The sequence below is a fragment of the Pagrus major genome, chromosome 3, assembly GCF_040436345.1.
Source record: "Pagrus major chromosome 3, Pma_NU_1.0".
Classification (NCBI taxonomy): Eukaryota; Metazoa; Chordata; class Actinopteri; order Spariformes; family Sparidae; genus Pagrus; species Pagrus major.
In genome coordinates, this window is record NC_133217.1 from 14,588,198 (window position 1) to 14,610,262 (window position 22,065).

General features: G+C 42.6%; 1 protein-coding gene across 2 annotated transcripts in view; it reads left to right on the forward strand.

Moving 5' to 3' along the window:
• The window catches only part of trit1 (tRNA isopentenyltransferase 1), a 42,231-nt gene extending 33,291 nt beyond the window's left edge, over positions 1–8,940 (forward strand). For both annotated transcript variants that reach the window (XM_073463169.1, XM_073463170.1), the window contains exons 9-11: positions 4,899–5,008; positions 6,242–6,359; positions 6,846–8,940. In XM_073463169.1, coding sequence (XP_073319270.1) covers positions 4,899–5,008; positions 6,242–6,359; positions 6,846–7,075 — 458 coding nt within the window. In that variant the 3' untranslated portion in view covers positions 7,076–8,940. The remainder of the gene's footprint in view (positions 1–4,898; positions 5,009–6,241; positions 6,360–6,845) is intronic.
• The last annotated feature ends 13,125 nt before the right edge of the window (positions 8,941–22,065 follow it).

A 22,065-nucleotide genomic window follows, 5' to 3' on the forward strand; every position in this document is an offset into this window, starting at 1 on the left:
GCCAGGGTTGTTGTCGCCACGGAGACCTCTCTGTCACCTCTGCTAGGTGGAGGGAGACGAGGGAGGGCTGGAGGGGATGAGAGTGACACATGAGGGTTAAAAGTAGATACAGTGGAAGGTTTGTTTAATCCATGCATCGAGTGGAAATGTAATGGCGAGAAAAACAATTCTATAAATGAAATGCGAAAAGCTTTTCGTAGGCTGAGGTGGAGAAGCTGGTTCTTCGTCGTCTTCTGCTCCTTCTTTGTCTCGTCTTCGTCTTCTGCTTTTTTTCCTTCTTCTTCGCGTTCTGCTTCTTCACCTCCTTCTTCTAGTTTTTCTTGACCTTCATCTTCCAGTTCTTCTTCACCTTCGTCTCGTGCTTCTTCTTCTTACTGTTTCTCTGTTAATCATGCAATCTTGTCACATTCTCTTGAATATACTGATACAAAGGTTTGACGTTTGCATAAAAGAAGCACATTATTTTATTGGAATCACACATTTTTTTGGCCCCTTGGTGGTAGCAGAATAAAGCTTTAAACATGACATTGACACATGAACTTTTTTCACACTAATATGGGGGCGTTTTACACAACAAGCAGTTACGGAACAACATTAGCATTCATATGGAATTAGTGTTGGAACATCACACCTGATGTAAGTCCAATATTCACTCTCCTTGTAGCTCCGTTTTTGGTCTCCACCAGTTCGCGAGACAAATATCTGGCTCATTATTTGCTAAACGCTGCACTATGTTAGCTAGCACCTCACTTTGTCTGTCTGCCTCTTGGAGCTAGGTATGTAGCATATGTAGTTTTTACAACTTTCTGTTTAAAATCAGCTGCGTGCTGTATCCCAGAACAGTGCTGTGAGACAGCATCAGCGTCACAACTTTTTTGAAATAGTGACCACAGAAGTATTTATTATAGCACTTCCAGTAGATCAAGAGTGAAGAATTGTTTTGGCTGTGTCTACACATATATCCTTGTCCTCTACTTAACCTGCAGCAGAAATGTCAAACAAGAAAAACAGAAGGAGGTAAGGGAGACAAAAAGTGGAAGAGGAACTACAGCAAAGAGGAAGGAGGCTGTTGAGTGAATGGAGGCAGCTGTCGTGTTCCAGTGTGGACGACAGCCAAAGGAGCACAGCTGGGCCGGGGCGCTCTGCTCTGGGACTGGTGGAGCAGTTTTTATAGCAAAGCACACACAGGCGCACATCCTCACTCAGCAAACACAAGGATAACGCGGCAAATGACTCCTGGCCCGTTTGCTGCAACAGGTGGACTTCTGTTTCAGCACACACACTCAACACTGGCAAGCAGCTGCACAGCGACAGGAGATGCTCTTTCTTGTTGGCAAGGCTCCCCTGTGTGCTTGAAAGGCAATGCTCGGTGTGTGTGTGTGTGTGTGTGCGTGTGCGTGTGCGTGTGCGTGTGTGTGTGTGGACCACCTTGCTCTTTGTCCCCTCAGCGTTTCTTATCAACCCTCATTCACTACAGGGTGGATTAGCAGAGTTAAATTTCACCAGATCCTAAACAAGAATGTTGCAGGGGAGGGGGGGGGGGGGTTTCCATCCAGCATCTGGCAACCCACAAGGCACTATCTCCCCTTTTATTTGCCCCCACTCCAATCTGCCCAGCGGGAGGTTGGTGGTTGCAAAAGGGAATTGTTGGTGTTGAGGGAGATAAAGGGAACAAAGTAAGGACAGCGATAGCAGCAACAGGAGAGCGCAGGAGGGCGGCTGGCGAGGTGGAGTCAGAGAGCTCCAATGCTGCATCTGGTATAGGTATGCCAGGTGACGCTCGCCGCCACCACCTGCCTGCTATTGTACCATAAACACAAAAGAGTCGCACACACACAGTAACCGAGCGAGTGAAACCTGACACTTTGATTAACAGTCACTGCTGTTTTAAAAACAAACACACACACTTACAAATTGACCCACTGGCTGACTGTACGAGCACACACATGTCACACACAGTTTTGTGATTAGTTGTGTGCGCACATGAAACGGTAAAAAGAAGAAAAAAAAGAGGAAGCCAAGCGATGCAGGTGCAGGAGTGCTCAGATTCAGCCTTTAAGGTTCTTTGTGTTTGCTTTGCCTTTACAGCCTTTGTCAGCTATTCAATTAAGCAAAGTCAGCCTCGACAGGAAATGAATGAAATACATCACACGTTTAAGTGGCCGATGGGACATTAAGCCAACAGTATGCAAATTCAGACCAGAGGGATGAAATGTGGCTTGTGCCAAGAACCAAGGCCGGGTTTATGGCACTCAGGCGTGGCTGTATGAAGACTCTCATTGTTCCCACACACAGTCAGTACAGTTTGTTGTACAGATGACCAGTTCTGCAGTCCACACTCTGCGCTCTACACTGTTTTCCGCTGCAATAATGGAGTCCCAGACAGTTCCCTGCAGAGTTAGTAACCTCAGTCTATAGGGTGTCTGCTGCCCTCAACTCACCGTTTAGTCTGTGTGTGGAAAGGATTAAGCCATAATTGAGTTGGCAAACTGTGCCTTACAGGTTAATGGGATTCATTTACGCAACTGTGTGTGCTTCACACATCGATATTGTATGAAAAAGTGCACCTGAGTAGATCCAGCTTTTGTTTGAATTTGTAGCCCCTCTGGCAGCTTCGCTCTATGGCTGTTAGTGTCGGTCCACCACTGAGTGGAGTACTGAGTACTATTCAGTACTTTTGGTTGGTTGGCTGGTTTGGTTTATGACCTTCTGTACATTGTGTTTAGTCGCTGAGCCTTTTCTTGTAGAAAAATCTTTAAAAACAGATATGGTTACCGGTGAAAAAACAGGTTAAACGAAGGCACCAAAAAAGAAATGTTCTCATTACGATGTCCTGGAAGCTTCTTGTTGGCAGCAGACAGCCTGCGGTTTCATATTTAAATATGTTGAAATCCGTCTGCCTGTCGACCACATTTCACCGACCAGAGTCATATGATTTCAGAGAAATACCTTCACATTAATCATTATCGTCTCTCTGTCAACCCACAACTGAACATATTGTGAAATTGATTCCGCAAATTTGTGTTTTGCGACATGCTGATGTTTTCGAAATCTACTTTAAAATCCTGTCCACTTGGCTATAAATAGCAAATGTTAGCATGCTAACATGCTAAGCTAAGCTGATGAACATGGTAAACATTATACTTAGTAAACATTAGCATGAACCTGTTTCGTTGTGAGCATGTGAACATTGGCATTTAGCTAATACAGCCTAACAGCGCTGCTAGCACAGCTGTAGAGTTTGAAAAGCTGCTGTAAGGGTTTTGGCTAACTTACTGTCCGTTTTGCAGTTAGCAATCCCCTCCCTCTTCTCCACGTCACCACACTTGCACTCTTCTTTTTTTCGAGGCAGCTCTCTTTGCCTCTTTCTTTTCTTCAAGCGTTTCTCATCACTTGGTTTGTTTGGTAGTATAAGCCGCCACAGGTTGCACTAAATTGTTAGCTTTCTTTGTTCCACCATTGCCGGTGTTGGTACCAGAACAGGAGGATCCTGCTCCGACTGTCCACGAGCACACAGGACCGCCTCTTTATGGGGTTCTCTGTCCTGATTGGATAAAGTGTGCAGGGATACCAGAACATTTCTTTCCTCTTTTACTGCATGAGCGGGGGAGGAGAGATGTGGGTGGCTAATCAAACACTCTATAACAGTGATGTATGTTGGAATAAAGAGCTACTTACTTATTTTAATGAGAAAATTATGCTTACTGCAGCTTTGAACAAAATGTATGCTTGACTCAAGCGGCTAACGGGAGGCCTGAGGTAGATACAGTACCTATGGCTCAGGTTTTGATACATAATTCAGCATTGTATTTCAGCCATTAATATCGCCACTGTAACACTAACGGTGTATCATATGGTGTAGCATCAGGGCCAAAAGTATAAATCAAATCCAGGTTTAGCATCTTTAGTCGTGTTGAAGCACCACATTCTTGTTTTCTTGTTATTATTTTGTGTATCTGCCCTTTAAACTTCACTCTTTATTTTTCCTGCGCACATAGTTTGTAATTCATGATTTATAGCTCTATAAATGTATTGTGTGTGCATGAAATTTGACTTTGTTCACGTACAGTAGCTGTTTTTTGAAGTCACTTTCTCTGCAAGTGGCACACACCTTCGTTTCCCGTGCATCTGCGTGTCTTTGGTCAATGCAGGGCAGGGGCTCGTGATGCAGACGAGGCGGGCAAACAGAGAGACAGATACACACAGACAGACAGACAGACAGACGAGCAGGGCAGGGTTTTGGTGCTGCTGTTTAGTGCTGAGGCCTGGCCCGCAGACTGCTGACTGATGCAAAATAGAAACACGGGGGTGGAACGGTTGGAGGGCGAGAGAGAGAGAGAGAGAGAGAGAGGGAGTGAGTGAAAGCCGAAGCGAGACTGATGGCAAGACAGAGAGAGGAAGAGAGATGGTGCGCAAGAGAGAAGGGTGGGAGGAAGGAGGGAGAGAGGGAGAGACATTATCGAGCCAGTGTGAGTCAGCAGGTTGACAGAGCTTTAGGGTGGGGCTCCGACACATCGCTGCTACTGTAAATTTTAACCAGATTGTACAGGATTCATCCAGACGTCCACCTCGTCCCCTCTCATATAATGTGGCTCTCTTTGGAGCCTTCTTGTTTCGTAAAATATGTCAGCTACATAATTAGCAAGTAGCATGTAGCTATGTTAGTTTTAATATTTGATGACATTTCCAGTGTAAAATTCATCAGTACACTCGCTGTCTGTAAGAAACCTGAACTCAAATACACTGTTGAGAAATGCTGTCACTTACACAACTTAGCTGCCAAAGTCCATTGAGGATGAATAAATTGTGGAAACGCTACATTTTAAACTTAATTACATTTATTGGTATGACACGTGTCAGCCTAACTGTGTGTGTTTGACGTGTGTGTGTGCATGTAGGACCAGGGGACAACGTGCCGGCGGTGTATGGACTGGATGTGACAGATGTGTCGAGGTGGGAGGAGACGGTGCTGAACCCTGCACTGCAGATACTGGACAGTCTCAGCAAGGTGGGGCCTCCATAGTCCAAACTAGCCTCCGCCCGTCAGCAGCTTTCATCTGCCAGCGGAATAAAATCACACTTCCTTCTTTACTCCCTTTTGTTCCTCTACACTTTATCTTTCTAACAGTTTTCATTGCTCACTTTGTTGTTTTCTCCATCCCTTCACTTTCCTCTTTTACTTTATGTGTTCTGTTCTGCCTCACCTCGCACTTTTCCTTCCTCCGCTCCCTCCTTTTATGTCCTTCTGTAACTTTTTCTTGTGTACCTCTGTACTTTGCATTCCTTCCTTTAATTTTGTATTTATTTTATATTTATATTTCATATTTACTCTTTCAAGGTTTTGTTCATTTGTTGCTTAATTTCACTTTCGCTCGCTCCTGTTTTCTTCCTCCTCTTTTCCTCTCGTTCTGTTATTCTAACAGCTTCCTTTCATACCTGCCCTTAAGCTTTGCCTCATTTTGCTTTTATATCCTGCTCTGTAGGTATTACTAAGCCACTATTTCATAAATATGCTATTAAAGGAACCCTGTGGAGTTTTGCGCCACTAGAAGAAACAAGCTCTTCACAAATGGGTTTCTGTTGTGTTTGTATTGTCCAGAGAAAGCATTACGTGTACCTGTGTTATTCACATCCTGACACTATTTTGCTGATTGACAGTTTGTAGCAGAAAAAAAGAGTAGCAATGTAGAAATGCACCGACAAAGGAAGTGAAGACGAAGACTGCTTGCTAGTAAACATGGATGTCAACAGTAAAGCCCGTCTGATACTTGATTTTTGAGGCCGATGCCAATGCCAATATATAAGGTGGTATACACATATTTTTAGCTATGATCCCTCAGATTTGTCACAAACTTGTGGAGGCAGGATATTCTATAGTTTAACAGTAAACGTTATGGTCCAAAATGACATCAGTGCAGTGAAACAAATAACTTCATCGGGATTTTGATAATTATAAAATACTCCATGCATCGTTTTTCAGCATTATAGTCTCTTTAAAAAAGTTTATATATTGGCCCAAGGCACAGTTCTTTCATTTATGAGGAAGGAAATGCCCTCAACATGTTTATCAGACCAGCTACACACTCCTTTTGTCACAATACACTGATATTGACGACAACTGTGATATTTAAAAATGAAATATTGATATTGTGTTGTCCTTAAATCATTTCTATTTCTTTCCGTTCTCTTTCAGTGATGAACACTGAATGTAAGAATAACACTGTTTTGCTCAATCAATCAGGGCGAGGAGCCGGCTAGTGCACCAATCAGAGTGCAGGGGGCTGAGCTGAGAAACAAACGGAGCCACCACTCATGCGATCTGTGCGACAAAGTGATCATCGGTGACCTGGAGTGGACAGGTGAGGCTGTCGGATCACATCACACAAAATCACATCATTCATTTCCTTTTTAAATTCCATATCAAAATGTATCAGCGGAAATCTCTTTGCGATATCTGTGGATCAGGGTTTCCATTTAAAAAAAGATGTTTGATGCCAATCCACACAACCAGGAAGATTTCGATGTCCAGCTTTGAATATTTACACCCATGGACGGTCACTTGTTACTCAAATATTAATACCCATCTGCTTGGTATTTTCTTAACGGAGGCCATGTCAGTTTCCTGGATTCAGGGACAACTGATATGTTGTTTATAAGATTCCAAGGGCTAAAAAATGCCATACTGCCTTAGAAAGTGGTGACTAACTGGGGCCATGGCTCTTAACACCAAGTTTCTCCTGATTTTTCTGACTCATAACTCATTTTCAGTCACAATCCTCAACTTTCACTAAGATCAGAAAGTGTCTCCTGCCAAATATATCCAACTTTACTTCCTTTACCTGCAGCTCACTTGAAGTCCAAAAAGCATCACTATCATGTGAGGAAGAAGCTGAAGTCTGATCCAGCCTGTGACCAGACCCAGGTTACCGCTGCCCCTCCTGCCTCTGCTGCAGAGACTGAAGAGAGCCTCTCAGAGGACTCTTGTGCTACTGTTGCCTCGGGCTGCGGTGAAACCTCTCTGGAGTCTTCCCAAGACACCAGGACAACACACAAGGAAGTACCTGTGACATTATGAGAGTCGTTCTGGCTCTGGACTCCACGCGTTCATTCAGGTTTCCAACACTGTTCTGCACTAACAGCTGGATGTTTCCTTATGGTCCTTATAGGGCTACTTTTTTACATCTCACAGAGTTGAACTGAACTATTTTCTCTTTGATCGTGCTGCACAGTCTTCTTGTTTGTCAAAGTATTTGCTTTGATTGGGATTACAGACCATCTCAGCCCTTGTAGAAGGGAACAATTTGTTCCTGGGCTCCGAGCATGAATCATTTAAGTGGTTATTTTTTGTATCTGATATGAGAATGCTTAGAGCAATCCAACATTGGCCCTTTTCAGAAATAATGCCTGAATTTTAAAAACAAAAATGCTCCATTAGATGTTGTTTTTTCCATTTTTTTTCACTGTTTGAGGTTCGACTGATGCTCTTTTAATTACATCATGTTTTTCGCAGTCTTCTTTTACCCTGTGATAATGGTTTTCCAACTGGAGAACTGGTTTCCGCCCACTGCTTATCTCCATGAGCCAACTTTAAATAATCGTATAACATTAGTGGATGGAAACATCCATCCACATTTTCTTTTGCCCATTTTCCCCGAGAATTTGGTTAAAATCTGCAACACATCGGGATTGAAACCTGGCTATTGTGGACCCAAAAGGATAAATGGGATGTTTTATTGTTGTGTTCAGCCAAAGAAATATATTTTTTCTTCTTCTTTTTTTGCTATTGCCTGGAAACCTAATTACATTCTTAGAGATGTTTATTTTTCTGTTTTTAAAAACTGTGCCTTAAATTTCACACTGTTGCTACATAATGTTCGCACTTCAAGATTTAAAGTCCCTTATGAAACAGCTAAAAGAATGCTAATTGCTTTAGCATAGTTGCGTGTTTCATGTAAAACCCCCTAACCTTGGACCGGCATATCCCAAAGAACACAGCCGGACCAGGTCAGAGCAGCACAGCCTCTGAGAAGATGGAGGCCAATTGGACAAAGGGAATACGGTACTAAGGTGGGGGGGGTTTTGTGCCAGGTTTGGCTCCTGGCCACCCGGGGCTGAGTCAGGAAGGACCACTTACGGAGCTAACAACAGCTAGCTACATTTAGCAGCGGTTAGCTCTTACTTTAGCAGCAAAGCTACCTATATCTGTCTACAGGAGAAACTCACTACCTGGTCTTCATTGTGCTCGGAGGCCACGTACGGTCCTGGTCCGGAGGTGTTCACTGAGAAGCTGCTGGTTGTCAGTATGTTTGTTGTCAGGTAAAGCTCCCTGTCCAGAGCAGCCCGAGGGCATCAGAGGGAAAACCAGCAAATATCCTCTTGATAAAACATGACCCAGTTTCACCCAAATCACTGAACAAAGTTATAAAATGGTATTTTTGTACAGTAATGAGTGAGGTCTGGTCACAAGCAACGCACTCCTCGGCAGCATTCATCTTTTTTACATCCATGCCAGCGACATTAAAATAAAGAAAGCGTTTGTTGGACAAATAATTAATGTGCGCCCGCGAGTGCAGGATGATTAATCAGCATTTTTAATGATTTTCCAAGAAGTTAAAAACTCCAAAATACCATTAAAAATTGCTACAAAACAGCTTTGTTGCCACTGTTGGGCCTGATACTGGCCTAACCCTAACCAGCATGGTGGTGAAAAGCACCACTTTTAACTTCATCTTGTTTGTTGATGATGTGTTTTATGTCACTGCGGTGAAAAAGGAAAACCCAAAAAATTGTATTCGAGAGGTTTTCACATGACCTCAGCTGTAGTTTTAACTTCATCTCAGTGAAATCTCATTGGCAACCTTAGACAGACAAAGTACTGTTTGCCTGCTGCCAGCTTGTTTTACTGTCATTAAAAACCTTTTCTAGCTCTTTGTTTGATAATGACTAGTCACCTGATTTGCTGTTGTCTTTCAGTGGAGCTTAGCTGAGCTCATTTCTGCTCTGACTGTGGTACAAACCACCGGCTCAGGCTGCGAGGAGGAGAGAGAGTGTGTTTTCACAGCAGTGATTGCAGGTCTCTGTTTATCCAGCAGCGTGTCACACCGCTTTCAAACCAAGGTGTGCCCGCCTGCTGTAAAACCACTTACACAATACCTGGAATCGCTCCAAAGGCCTCGATTGGCGCTCCCTTTCCCTCTCCTCACCTGCCACTTTTTCCTCTCACCAGGACAACACCCCCCCTTGTTCCTAAGAGTCACACAATTGTTCCGCATTCCCGGCCAACACTCCATCATCTCTTTCTTTAAGCCTTCACTCAGAGTCTAAGAAGTATTCTTTCAGGACAAGTTTAGTTCACAGGCTCCCAGTGTTTGACCTCATCCACATGACTAAAAATATTTCCAGCCATATAATAGCTGGAAATATGTGTGTGCATGTGTGTGTGTGCGTGCGTGCGTGTGTGTGTTGTGTGTGAGAGAGAGAGAGAGAGAGAGTGTGTGTCCCACATTCTCTCTTTCCAAACTGGGTCAGGCCTCAAGCTCACTAGGGGCTTACCATACAGTACGAGAGTCACACTGATAGCAAAGGTCACTGTGCAACTGGTGTCTGGTTTTTATAACCCTTTCTGTGTTTGGATGGTTTGTTTTTCTTTCCTTCTGTTCAACATTTTTTTGTGCCTCCGTGGAGACAGACGTGTCCGTGGGCATTATGTTTTCTGGTTATATGTCCGTCCTTCGTCATCAGCCCCGTTCTGGTGAATGCGATATCTCAGGAGCGCCTTGAGGGAACTGCTTCAAATTTGGTACAAACATTCGGAAACACTCAGACTCAAGGATGATTTTAGAATGTGGAGGTCAAAGGTCACATTTGGCATCAACATGCGTTTCGAGTGATCTGATCACAAGTGGACGGCTTTAGGTCCATCAGTTCACACCTTGCATTAAATGCGTCTTGACGTGCGTCTCAAGTGGCCACTTGTGATTGGATCTCACTTCTATACGTGATATGCACATCACTGGAACAAATGGAACGTTTTTTACACAAAGAAAGAAATATCTTCATGTGTAACATTTGCCGAATTAACAAGAAGGACATAATAGTTAAGAATATGTTGTAGTTAGCGCTTCACAACTCCTGACGCAATAAGTCTCAAAATTTAGCGTTTTTTTAAGGGAGTCTGGGGAATTTGTCCTCAGATGGCAGAGAAGTGTCATTTATTAGTTTTTGTTTACTGTATTTGTAAAAGTTGACCGTCTATATGTTATACTCTTCAATACATTTGGTGTAAATGGTAAAATCAGTTGAAACAGTGAGTTCAAGCAGCTGCTGGGTGGAATGATGCACTGTAACAGCAGAAGCAGACACTTGAGACATTATAACAGACAGGCTGGTACAGCACTGACAAACTGACTCTTTTTACTAGGAAAGAAACATCTTAATGTATTGCATTTAATGCTGAATTTACAAGATTGTGCCCATGATTTTGATTTTACCGTAGCCTCTTCACACAATTTGTGAAGTTTCTTCTCATGCAACGATTTGTCAGGGAGTCTTGGGATATTGCATTTACTAGTTCAACGGTTAGTTGAAGCAGACAGCGCTTCCGCAAATGTTTGCTGCTAAGATTCTTTGTGATTTGACGGAGGCATAAAAGCGCCAGGTGGTAATCCTGGTTTGTACTGTTTTCTTTTCCCTCTGGTGATGTTTGTTTCTCTAATGACATAAACGAGCACAATGCGAGTGATCTTTGAATATTTTCAGTCGTCTGATTCACTTTGGCTTTGGCAGCTTCATGTGTGTTATGTTCTTATCTCGAGCGCCTCAGCGAGCCTGGCCTGGCACCTCCAGGCACTGCTGAATCACTCACTCACATTTAAAAAGGGAAGCTTGCGCAATTCAATGACATAAGGCTTCAGCCCCTTGAACCGCGCATACACACACTATTAGAAGTAGAGAACTAGGTCAGCGTCCATGGTCACAAGGCTAATTAGTGATTTGCGCACCGCGAAGTAGTGGATCATCTACGGACACACACACACATGCACATATGCACTGAGTGAACTCATTAGCTGCAGACAATGAGCGCTAAGAATCAACACACTGAACCAGCTTTGAAACGGGAAACCTGCAACTACGGCCTCCCACACACACACATGAATAAGTGCTCTGATAGTGGGGTTTTCTGCTTTCTTGAGTATTCGATGAGATGACTGCTGCTACTTGAGCAGTCTTTGCGCTCTCCTGTGTATGTGTGTGTGTGTGTGTGTGTTTATATGTATAGCTGCATCACTCAGCGAGCTGTGCAATAATTCAGCCAGTTTGAGCGCTCCATTTCTGTCTCTCCCTCTCTCAGTCCAGTCCTGCCCTATAGCGGCTCAGTTAGCTGTATATGTTCACAGAGCACACACTGTCCTATACATGAGGCCCTCTGTGGGGGAAACTGCAGGCTGGCTTATGTAACACATGCTACAGCCTATAGATGCTTGTTGTCTGCTGTCTGGCTTGTTGTCGGTGGAGTTTTGGCCTCTGGCGCTGCCGCTGCTGCAGCCGACGGACGCTGCAAACAACAAGACCTTCGACTAGACATCAGCTTCTCTCTGCATCACTGTGACATTGACCTGTCAGTTATCACCTTGTCTGTTATCGTGATCAATATATGAGAATAATGTTTGGGTGAATTAGTGCTGAAAAGATGAATCAACAGGAAATTAGTCGATTTTTCATGATCAATAGACCGCTATGAGAAAAACAACATTAGCAAACAATGTGAATATTCTCTGTTTTTCTGTTTGAGTCCTGTAAATTAAATGTCTTTGAGCTTTGATCTGTAAGTTGAACAAAAAAACAATTTGAAGAGGTCATCGTAGGTGAAGGGTTATTGTGATGGGCATGTTTCACTCATTTTACTCAAGCTATGCTAGCAGGGTGGCTCAGTGTCATCCAATCAGCTCGCTGCTTTGTTTCAGACTTAAATATCTCAACAACCATGTGATGGATTACCACGAAATCTGTAGCAGATAATCATTGCGCCCAGAGGATCAATTCTAAAAACTGTTGTGATCCCCTGACTTTTCTACTTTGTGCCTTTATTAGTCCGCTACTGTGGGGAACTGTGTAGTTTAAGAGAAGAAATTCAAACTCACAATTTTAATATTTACAATATTAATGAGGTAATTATACAAACTCAGAAATATTTATTTTTTCCTTAACTGACTAAACAAGCTGTTCTCAGAGGAAAATAAGGTCCCAGAACACTGTTTGAAGCTAGAAAGGTGGCAGGGTCCGCCACATATAAACAGTAAAACGGTGTGAAATGGTGTTTTCCTTTAAGGTCAGTTTGTTTATTCAGTCATGAAAACAAAGAGAACAAAATCAGTCAATGAAGCTCTTTGTCTTCTGATAAGAATTTCTTCCCAAAAACTACATAGTGCACCTTTAACTAACTGATAAACTAATGATGTTAATCGCAGCCTCAGCTTTGCTTTGTGTTTCGTGACTATGACATGTTTTTTAATGTTTGTTTGTTTATATTGGGAAAAGTTTGTAGCATAAACTGCCACACACTACAGTATTTACAGCCAAAGCTAATTTGCAATGCCGATCCCTAAATGTCTCGTTTAAAATACACAAAACTCAACAAAAACAAATACATTACAAACACAAACTCGGCAAAAAAATATGTTCAAGATAATACAAAGAGAACAATACAAAACACAAACTGTCGAGAATATTTCAGCTTCTAAAAAACTGCTAGAAAAACATTGTACCAGAGGAAAACGATGGTTTGGCTGGCGATGCGTTTCTAGCGACAGTGTGATCGTTAGCTTCCAGAGCTGCTAGCATGGCTGTAGATTCTTAGCCTTGTTAATATTTTATGAAACTAAATGATTAACTGGTAACAAAATCAACAGAATAATCTTTAGTTGTAGCCCTAATTAAATTGGAAAAGGAATAGTTTTACATTTTGGGACAAGAGTAGATAAGAGGACTGATACCACTCCTATGGGTGTACAATAAATGTGTCGCTATAGCTAGCAGCAGGTTAGCTTAGTTTAGCTTACAGACTGAAAACAGGAGCAGCAGTCAGTGAGCCTGTTTTTGCGCGCTACACCTCGGTTTTATACTTAAGTTTTTATACAGATTCAACAATAGACACAGTCAGTGAGCCTTAGAGGTTAGCTGTCCTCCTCTATTTTCTGTCTTTACGATAAGATAGATAGCTTCCTATTTAGCGTACAGATGTGACAGTGGTATCAATCTTCTAACTCTCAAGAAAGCAACCAAGTGTATCCACAAGGTGTCAAACTATTACTTTGGAATTTATCAACACCACACTGGTTATCTGGAGTACAAAACTTGATGAACACTTCTAACATTTTGAGCCAATCAAACAATTTCTTTTATCTGATTTGTCCCACTGTGTGCTTCTGATGCTTCACAGAGCCTGTGTTGTTGAACTTCATAACACCTCTCCGCCTCAGAGCTCTGCTATAGTAGTGTGTCATCCAGTGACTGTGCGTCTAGGTAATTTGAAGTCCACTTAATCCTAATCTCTAATCCCATTTGACTAAACATTCTCTGCCATCTGGCCCCCGCCGAGACAAAAAAAAAACACACTCACACGCACCTTCATGCACACAGACAGACATGCAAGCAGCTAATCAGATAGAGCGGCAGCTGTGGTGGAAGACACTGTTGACTTGACTACCGAGAAGGACCTTTTTTATTTATGAGAAATGTCAGTTGTGCTTGATGTGGAGGGTTAAAGATAACACAGAAGGCCAGAGTACTAGACACCACACAGTCTGATAATCTCACAGGAGAAGTTTTTGGAACGTGAAGGACTTAGTGAAGAATGTGAGGTATTTCTTCTCACTTGAGGACGCAGCAAAGAGGTCAACCATCAGACTGCCAGCTGACGTGTGCATGAATTAATGCGAGCTCGATCCCGACTGCAGAGTTGAACGAGTTCTCTCATTTATGTTTTCTAATGTGTGGAAGTTTGACGCGTGTGTGTCGCTCTGCGTGCGAGCTTCCTCTGTTCAGGGTCAGTGTTTTGCGGCCTGTCAGGAAGAGGACAAAGACAATTCAAAACTTGGCAGTTGCGTAACCAAGTGAGAAGCACAACACTGTCAGGTGTGACTCAATCAGATAGGAGAGCATTGTGTTTTTCTCTGTGTTTGTGTGTGTGTGACGTCTGCTTCTATTGCATGTTTCATATTAGCAACATAATAAGAAACACACCACACAAACCTCTCTATCCACTAGTGTAACAGCTGTGTGTTTGTGTGTCTATATATATATATATATATATATATATATATATATATATATATATATATATATATATATATATATATATATGCAGTGTGGATTAAACACACACACACACACACACACATATGTGGCCAGAGCTGCACAATAAGAGATGACTGTTGCAGCCTAATCCGGCCCGGAGATGATGTTTCAATGCGATCTGATGTATGCATCCAGCGCCAAGTGCAGACCATCATTTATTGATGTGTGTGTGTGTCTGCCTCTATAGGGACGAACGAGGTTCACTGAGTTTATGCAGCTCCCTCTCTCTCTTTTTGTCACGCTGTCTGGCTCCTGTGGTGGCCGCCGTGTGCGAAAAAAGCGACAGAAGGACGGGGCGAGGCAGAGATGTGATGAGATGTGAAAAGCCTCTAAGGAAAGTGTCATAGGTGCAGTGTATGCATGGCCTCCTATAGCCTCTCTGTCTCTCTCTCTCTCTCTCTCTCTCTCTGCTGCATATTTCCTGCCTGGTTATGTAATGCGGGGGCCGCTCGGTACTTTTTTTTCCCCTCCTTCTTCTTTCTTCTTCTTCTTCTACCCTCCCCAATCCAGAGCCTGACATGCCTTCCTGTTTTTCCAGCAACCCAGTGAACTCTTTTCCCAGGGCAACACTTAGGTGGACACACACACACACACACACACACACACACAGAGAGAGAGAGAGAGAGAGCACGTACTGTTGGCACGTATTGTAAGTAATGTGCTTATTTTAGACAAAGCTGCTTACTCTTGATGTATTGTGTCTGGTGGGCTACATAAATGTCATTGTCTCACTCCTCACACACTTTGGGTTTGTGTGTGTGTGTGTTTCTCTCTCTCATCTGCCTTCATGTGGCAACACACACACACACACACCCCCTCCTGTCCATTTCATCTCTCATTTCTCTGTCTGTCCACTTGTTTTCACCTTTGCTCTCAGGCAGGAAATGGGAGTGCCAGCCCATCAAGGACCAACAATGCAGCCTGGCTGCCTGTTGTGTGTGTGTGTGTGAGAGAGAGAGAGAGTGTGTGTGTGTGTGTTCATTTTATTGCATGTGTGCACAGGGAGCAATGTACTCTCTGCAGTGTACTGTAAGTGAGACAAAGAGTGTGTATGTGTGTGTGTGTGTGTGTGTGTGTGTGTGTGTGTGTGTGTGTGTGTGTCTGGATTTCTCCATTGTCAGAGGCTTAAGCGCTGGAGCCGGCTTTTTCCCGCCAGTGCGGTGTTTTGTGGGAGGGGTTTTGGCTGGGCTCAGCAGCAACAAAGAGCCGAAGCTTCCCGCCCGATATGCAAATAGGCCCAGAGTGGGCGTGGCCGGGAGCCTCCCCTACTGCGGCGCTTAACGCTTTCACTGCCAGAGCGGAGAGCGGCAGAGTACAGGCAGGCTGTGAGTGTTTCTTCTTGTTCCCCCGTCCTGAGAACAAAGAGCAAAGTGTCAAGAGGGGTCAGTTTGATTTAGGATTAGGTTTGATTAAGATTAAAGGAATATTAAAGATGTGTCACAATCAAACACGACACCATCTTATTTCACACATTTTCACATAATTTTGGCACCGAGTGTGCAAAAATCCTTACGTACTTTATCCATGGCCAGATTAATGACATGAGCTGCTGGAACCCTCCATTCTTCACACTTTCACAGAAATGAATTAGCACCATGTAAACTCAGTGTTGAAATAGTGAACGTCTTGAGATTACAGAGACCCTCTTCAAGACGGCGTCTAACGGTTAGAAAATAATCCATTTAAAGCTGCTTTAATCAGTGTTTTTGTTTTAAAGGAACAGAAACAATTCTGCCATTATCTGCTAACCCCCATGCCACTGGAGAGTCGGGTGAAGTTTCGTACTCCACAATAATTATTATTGACAAAAGCAAATTTGCATAAAGCTAACATGTGGTACGGATTCGTGGCACAGTTGCAGTTTTATGGAGACTCGGATCATTTCGCTGTTCACACTACGCAACTTTCTGTCTGGGTTTCCACACTGCATGACTGATCAGTGACAGGGGGTCACACATTACAAGATCACACACGGGAGAGGTGACACGGAAATGACGCAATCTCCAAACACCGTCTGTGAGTGAAAAATCCTGTAGTGTGAACTTAGCTGAGTGTGATGAGAGACATTGAGATCCATGGATGCGTATGACACGAAGTATTGATCATCCTAAAGCAACACCATGTAACTATTAGAGCAATTTGGGAGAAGAACAGTTGGCTCAGACCCGAGTCTTTGATCACCAGGGAATGAGACTCAACGATGAACTCTCCAGAACTGCTTTTAAAGTAAGACTGTTGCTTTAAATCTGATCCATCTGCCTTTAAAAAGCACAGTGCACATGTAGTCTTTGCTTTGATTCGAACACCGTGTACTGAAAAATTCTTGTACAGAGGAAAAACAAGTGGCTGCTCACCTGAACGTGGTCTAAATTTAAACTACTTCAGTTTCTCTGTTACTGATTCTTCACTAACACCTCTCAAACCTGCTGCAGGAGCTCTGCTAGCTTTTACAGATATTGTAAAACAGACCTGGGTGTGTGCGTGTGTGTGTGTGGTTGTGTGTGTCCACTTGTGTGTAGCAGCTCATGGCTCACTCATGTCCTAAGCGTGTTATGCAACCAGACGTAACATTAGATGGCATGTAGACCCATAGCAGCTGCTGGACGCACACATGTGCTCGCACACACATCCTCCTCAAACAAAGGGCCCTGTTATAAAGAAGCTGTGCGCTTCAACATGCTAAGCAGCAGAGAGGAGGGGTCTCCATATGGTCGCACACACACACACCTCACACACTGTCGGATATTTCAGATATTCACACTCCATTTGTGCGTTAAAACCCACAGTATATCATTGTGATGCAGTGTGTTTTATATCTGCTGCAGAGTCATGACAGTGTGGCCAGTTGATACATGAGAAACACGTGGTAATGCAGGACAGCAGCAGACATAACAGACAACACGTGATATTATAGTCGTGGAACTGACTTTATTTTCTAGAACCAGTAATTGCATGTATGTGAGAAGGAGTTTATGAATTAAGCACTTTTACTATGCTGTGTTCAAAGCTCTACTCGTGCGACACTTAGTGTGTTTGACACTTAATCATGTGTTAAATAACTGTAGTAGCCTTTAAAGCAGGGCTGCCCAGAGTGTGCCCCGTGGGCGAAAGTTGGCCCGCTGTAATGTTTAATTTGACCCACCATGATGTTTGATTTCAAAAATATAATGTATTTTTCGGATCCTAGTATTACTGCAGCCCAGAGTCACGTGAAATGTTTTTTTAGGAAAACTTGGAAAGATTATCCTGGCAAAACATTCAGTCTTAAAGACAGCAGAGAAAACAATTTAGACCGATAGGTTAGACATTTCTTTCTCACTTGCCTCTCCGGGCTTCTGTATATTGTACGATTTTGCATCCTCCAAGCAAAATGTTTTGGACACCCCTTCCTTAAAGGAGACCTATTATGTATATTTTTGTTTTTGTCCTGCCCTTCAGTGTGTAATATAGGTTCTCCTGCATGTAAAAGATCTTGAAAGTTGAAAAGGTCAAAGTCCGCGCCAACAGGAGCTCCTCTCTCCCACAGAAAACACTGATCCTGAAGTGTCTGAAACACCTCGTCGGTAACCCCGCCTTTAACTCCGTGACTTTGTGACATCGCACTACATCATCATTACGCACATTTGCATAATTTATGCCGATATTTAAGGTAAAAGTGAAGCTGAACACTGACCAGAGACACGATGCTGGCTCAGGCGTGTGTGAGCTGATCAATCAGAGGAGACTGAGACAGAGGGGGCAAATATAACCAGGTGTTTGACATGTTTCATATGTGGGCATGCTGCTGACAGACATTTGTAGTATGTAGTATAAAGACTTAATTGTGGATCATCCTGATTAAGACCACAAGCAGAAATGCATTCGTTTCACAATAAAGTTATTGTTTGTGCTACAAGTGTTGCTGGAGTTTTGACCTCCTCCTCTGCTGACAAACATTACCAGTCTTGTGACTGAAAGGAAATGAATGAAAACACTCTATTATGTTGTGTCTCTCCAAAGTCACCAAACAGCCAACGCTGAAAGATTAAAGTGATCAGATGTGTTACACAGCAGTGTAACACATCCGCGCCCGGCCGTTGGTAACCAGCCCTGACGACACCCGGCTCATTTACATTGCAGAAAACTTTCTTCTGATATGAATCATGTGGGGGGTGGTGTTCTCATCAGTTAGGTGTGTGAGAGGGAGACAAAGAGGGAGAAAGACAGTGTTTTTGTTGTGCGTGTGTGTGGCGACTCAGAGTTGAGTTCAGGGCGGGAGGGGAAGCCAACGGAGTGAAACTGCTGTTGAATGTATCACACTCTATTTGGCTGATAAGGCGTTCCTTCCTCGAGGCAGTTAACGGTTAATAGCTGATCCGTTTGGGCCGGGCCCTGCTGCTGCTGCTGCCGCGCACCTTGAAGAGGGAAGGAGACGACGCAGGAGGGGAATTTGAGACACAAACATTTCAGGGGAGTTTTTTGGATTATCTGAGGTTGCTTCAACTGTTGGAATTTAACTGAAGAGAAAACACCCCTGAGCCAAACAAAACAACAACAGTCTTTTCTTATCACTCATTGTCTCATCACCTCTTCACTGCTGCTGCTGTTGTGACGGCTCCAGTTACATTATGATGAAAAAAAACCTTACATTGATGTTTTGTATTTGCATGTTTTACTCCCTCATTTCATTATAAAATTTCTTGTAAATGAATTCTTTAATATAAAAGCCCAGTGTGTCCCAGGCTATTGAAAAGGTGTTCAAAAGGTGCTAACCCTTAAATAATTCCACCAGTCTGGGTTTTAATGAGTTTTAAGGTCCCAGGATGGAGGCTTTACCACCGTGACGAGAGTAAAGGTCCAGACAAAACACTTATAAAATGAATTTTTGGCACCAAAGTGAAAATCTACAGTTCGTTTAGTTAAAAAGTCTGCTTCAACTCAAGAGTTTTTCAGTTTTTGTAACACACATGAAGTCACGTGCTTATCTGGTGTAACTTTCTGTTATGTTGTGCATCATATTGTCCATTTAAAGTCAGTAAATAACTGCTGTTTGTCAGGAGTAACGCTGCTTTGAATTTGAATGCATTCCAGTAGGGAAGTAAAGAGACACTGGTTCCTTATTTATTACATGACAGTTAGGGCACAAAGCCAAAGCCAGACCCGGGGATACTGGTCTGTACCACACACACACACACAATTCACTCCTCTTTCCAAACTGAGATACCATATTTGCCTACTATCTTTGAAATTTAACATCCAAATCACTGTTGATTCAGGACAGAGTCTGTGTCTCTCTCCTCACAGCTGCCTCTTCCTCTGTGGTTGCATTCTGCCCTATAAGACGGTCCAGTATCTGCCTGCTGATCTCCTTTCCATATATAACTTGTGACAGGCTCTCCTGTGTCCCCCTGCCCTACTTTACACCTTCCAGCACTCGCACTGTACAGTACAGCTGACTGGACTGATATTATTTAAAAACCTATTTCCTAACAGCCTCCACGACTGATGTTTAAGTGTTAGATGCTATTTAATTATCAGACATTATTATTATTTGATCAGTTCCGTCATTAATTATTCAATATTTCATCAGATTGCCAAGTTTCAGGAGCTCCTCTCAGCTGGGGCGAAGTGTATCTCTTCTATTTTGAGCCCAATAAAGCAGGTTATTTATATGTATTTGTCTTAATTAGTTGGTTGTGAGGTCTTTCATAAATTGGTCTTTTGCTGCCCCCTTGCGGTCAGAGAGGGAACGTGACTGACGGACATGCTGAAACAAGAGAACAGACTGTACCAGGACAAGCACTGGCAGAGCATTCAGTTGCAGGATGCAACCTAGAAGTAAAAATGTATAATGTGTGACGGATTAAAGATCTGATGCATTTCAGTTTATAATGACAGTTGGGTGAATGTGCACTGTAATTACTCTTTTATGCTCTTATGAGGTATGATTGTGTGTGTGCTTTGATTTTTTTTTTTTTTTTGAAGTGGCTGTTGACTAACGTAGGATCTCTCCCATGCACAAAGCATATATTTTTATGTTTTGGCTTTTTAGTGATTATCTTCTTCTTCAGTGGTTTAAACAACAGAGTGCTTTTCCCTCTTTATATTGTTTCACCTGAATCATTTTTAATGAACATTAAAGTATTACACCATACAGTATGAAAATATTAAGAATAAATTGAAGATATAAGGAATTGTCATTTTGTTTGACACAAATTAGTTTTTGTTTGTGTGTTTGATTGATTGATTGCTACCTCATGAATCAACTCTTACATGATTCATTTTGAGATTATTTTATTTTCGACAACACAGTATGTTCATATGCGTATTGAAATAGGTTAAGATTGCTGTAAACATTCCTCCTGTTCATACTGAATGACAAAAGTATCTGCACACATTCACAGTCATGCAGGATAAGACTTGGAAGAAGATGGCAACACGCAGGTACTTCCATCATTTTGTTACCCAGCACTTGTAAAAAGTAAATTGATGCCTCCTGATGATTTCCTGTTCACATATGGGGAATTTAACAGGGCAAGGTGGGTCAGGACCCCCCCTACAGGGAACAATGTTAAAAGAGAGCACAATAGGCTATTGAGGGGGACAACTCTAACAGCCACTTGTGCTGACTGTAGATACAAAACAATGTGTCTTTATGTTTTTAAACATTGATTCCACCCCATATGCCTCACAGGAGTATGGTCCACTATACCAACCACACCCCCACACACATCAGTGCAGGTAAGTGTGTCTGTGGAGCAGTCTGTGGGAGTGTGTTGGTGGTGCTGGCTGACCTCCAGTAAGTAGCTACATTGCAAAAGTTAACTTAAGACGAAAGATGTGTCTGACATTTATTTACTTCTACCACTCAATAGACTAAAACACATTTCCATTTGTGACGAGACTGCATTTTGTCTGGTCCATTACCTCAGTTAATGCAACAGTACTTCTGGCCGTGCCTTTGGTGTCCCCTTCAGGAACTGCTCTTGAGAGCTATGAAATATTCGCCCCTGCCTGTTCATACTGGCTGTTAAAAGACCCCTTTCTAATGCGTTTCTAAAGCAAGTGATTCAGAACCAAGTCTGTAGTATATTCTAATAGAAAGAGAAATTATACTCCAAATATTACCTTAAAGGTGCAGTATGTAAGATTTTTTGTGAAAAAACAAACAAAAATCAACTAAATTTATCAAGAGAATGTGAAAAAAAACACAGTTCTGATGTTTCACATCTATGTATTCAGATATCTACTGAAGTGTCCAGCTCAACCTGGCCCACCCTGATCCAAAGCTCCTGTTTTAGCAGCAGCAGCTACAGTTAGCAGTTCATCAGTCAGTCATTCAAATCAAGTGGAAATCACCAAACTGATAAAAATTGTGTTTTAGTACAGAATTTCCTTTTTGTGTTCTCCAGACAGTCTTTCCTTGTTGAGCCTCAGTGGAAGGACAGTAGCAAAAAGAGATAATTTCACAGTAAAAGACAGTAGCTCTGGAAAAAGTCAGTCTTCTGATAAGCCACAGCTTTATTTTTTAATGTACTTTGTCCCATCTCGTAGACTAGAAGAGCATCAGGAAGGAATCTCAAGAGGAGTAACTACAGTATGAACAGTTGTTCATGTGCTGCAACTGCTTTTTATTTTTTAAAGGCAGCCTAGATCATTTGTGTACCCATCCATTAAAATATTGCAGTCACTGAATACAGGTGTATGTTGCCAAGTGTATAAGTTAACTGA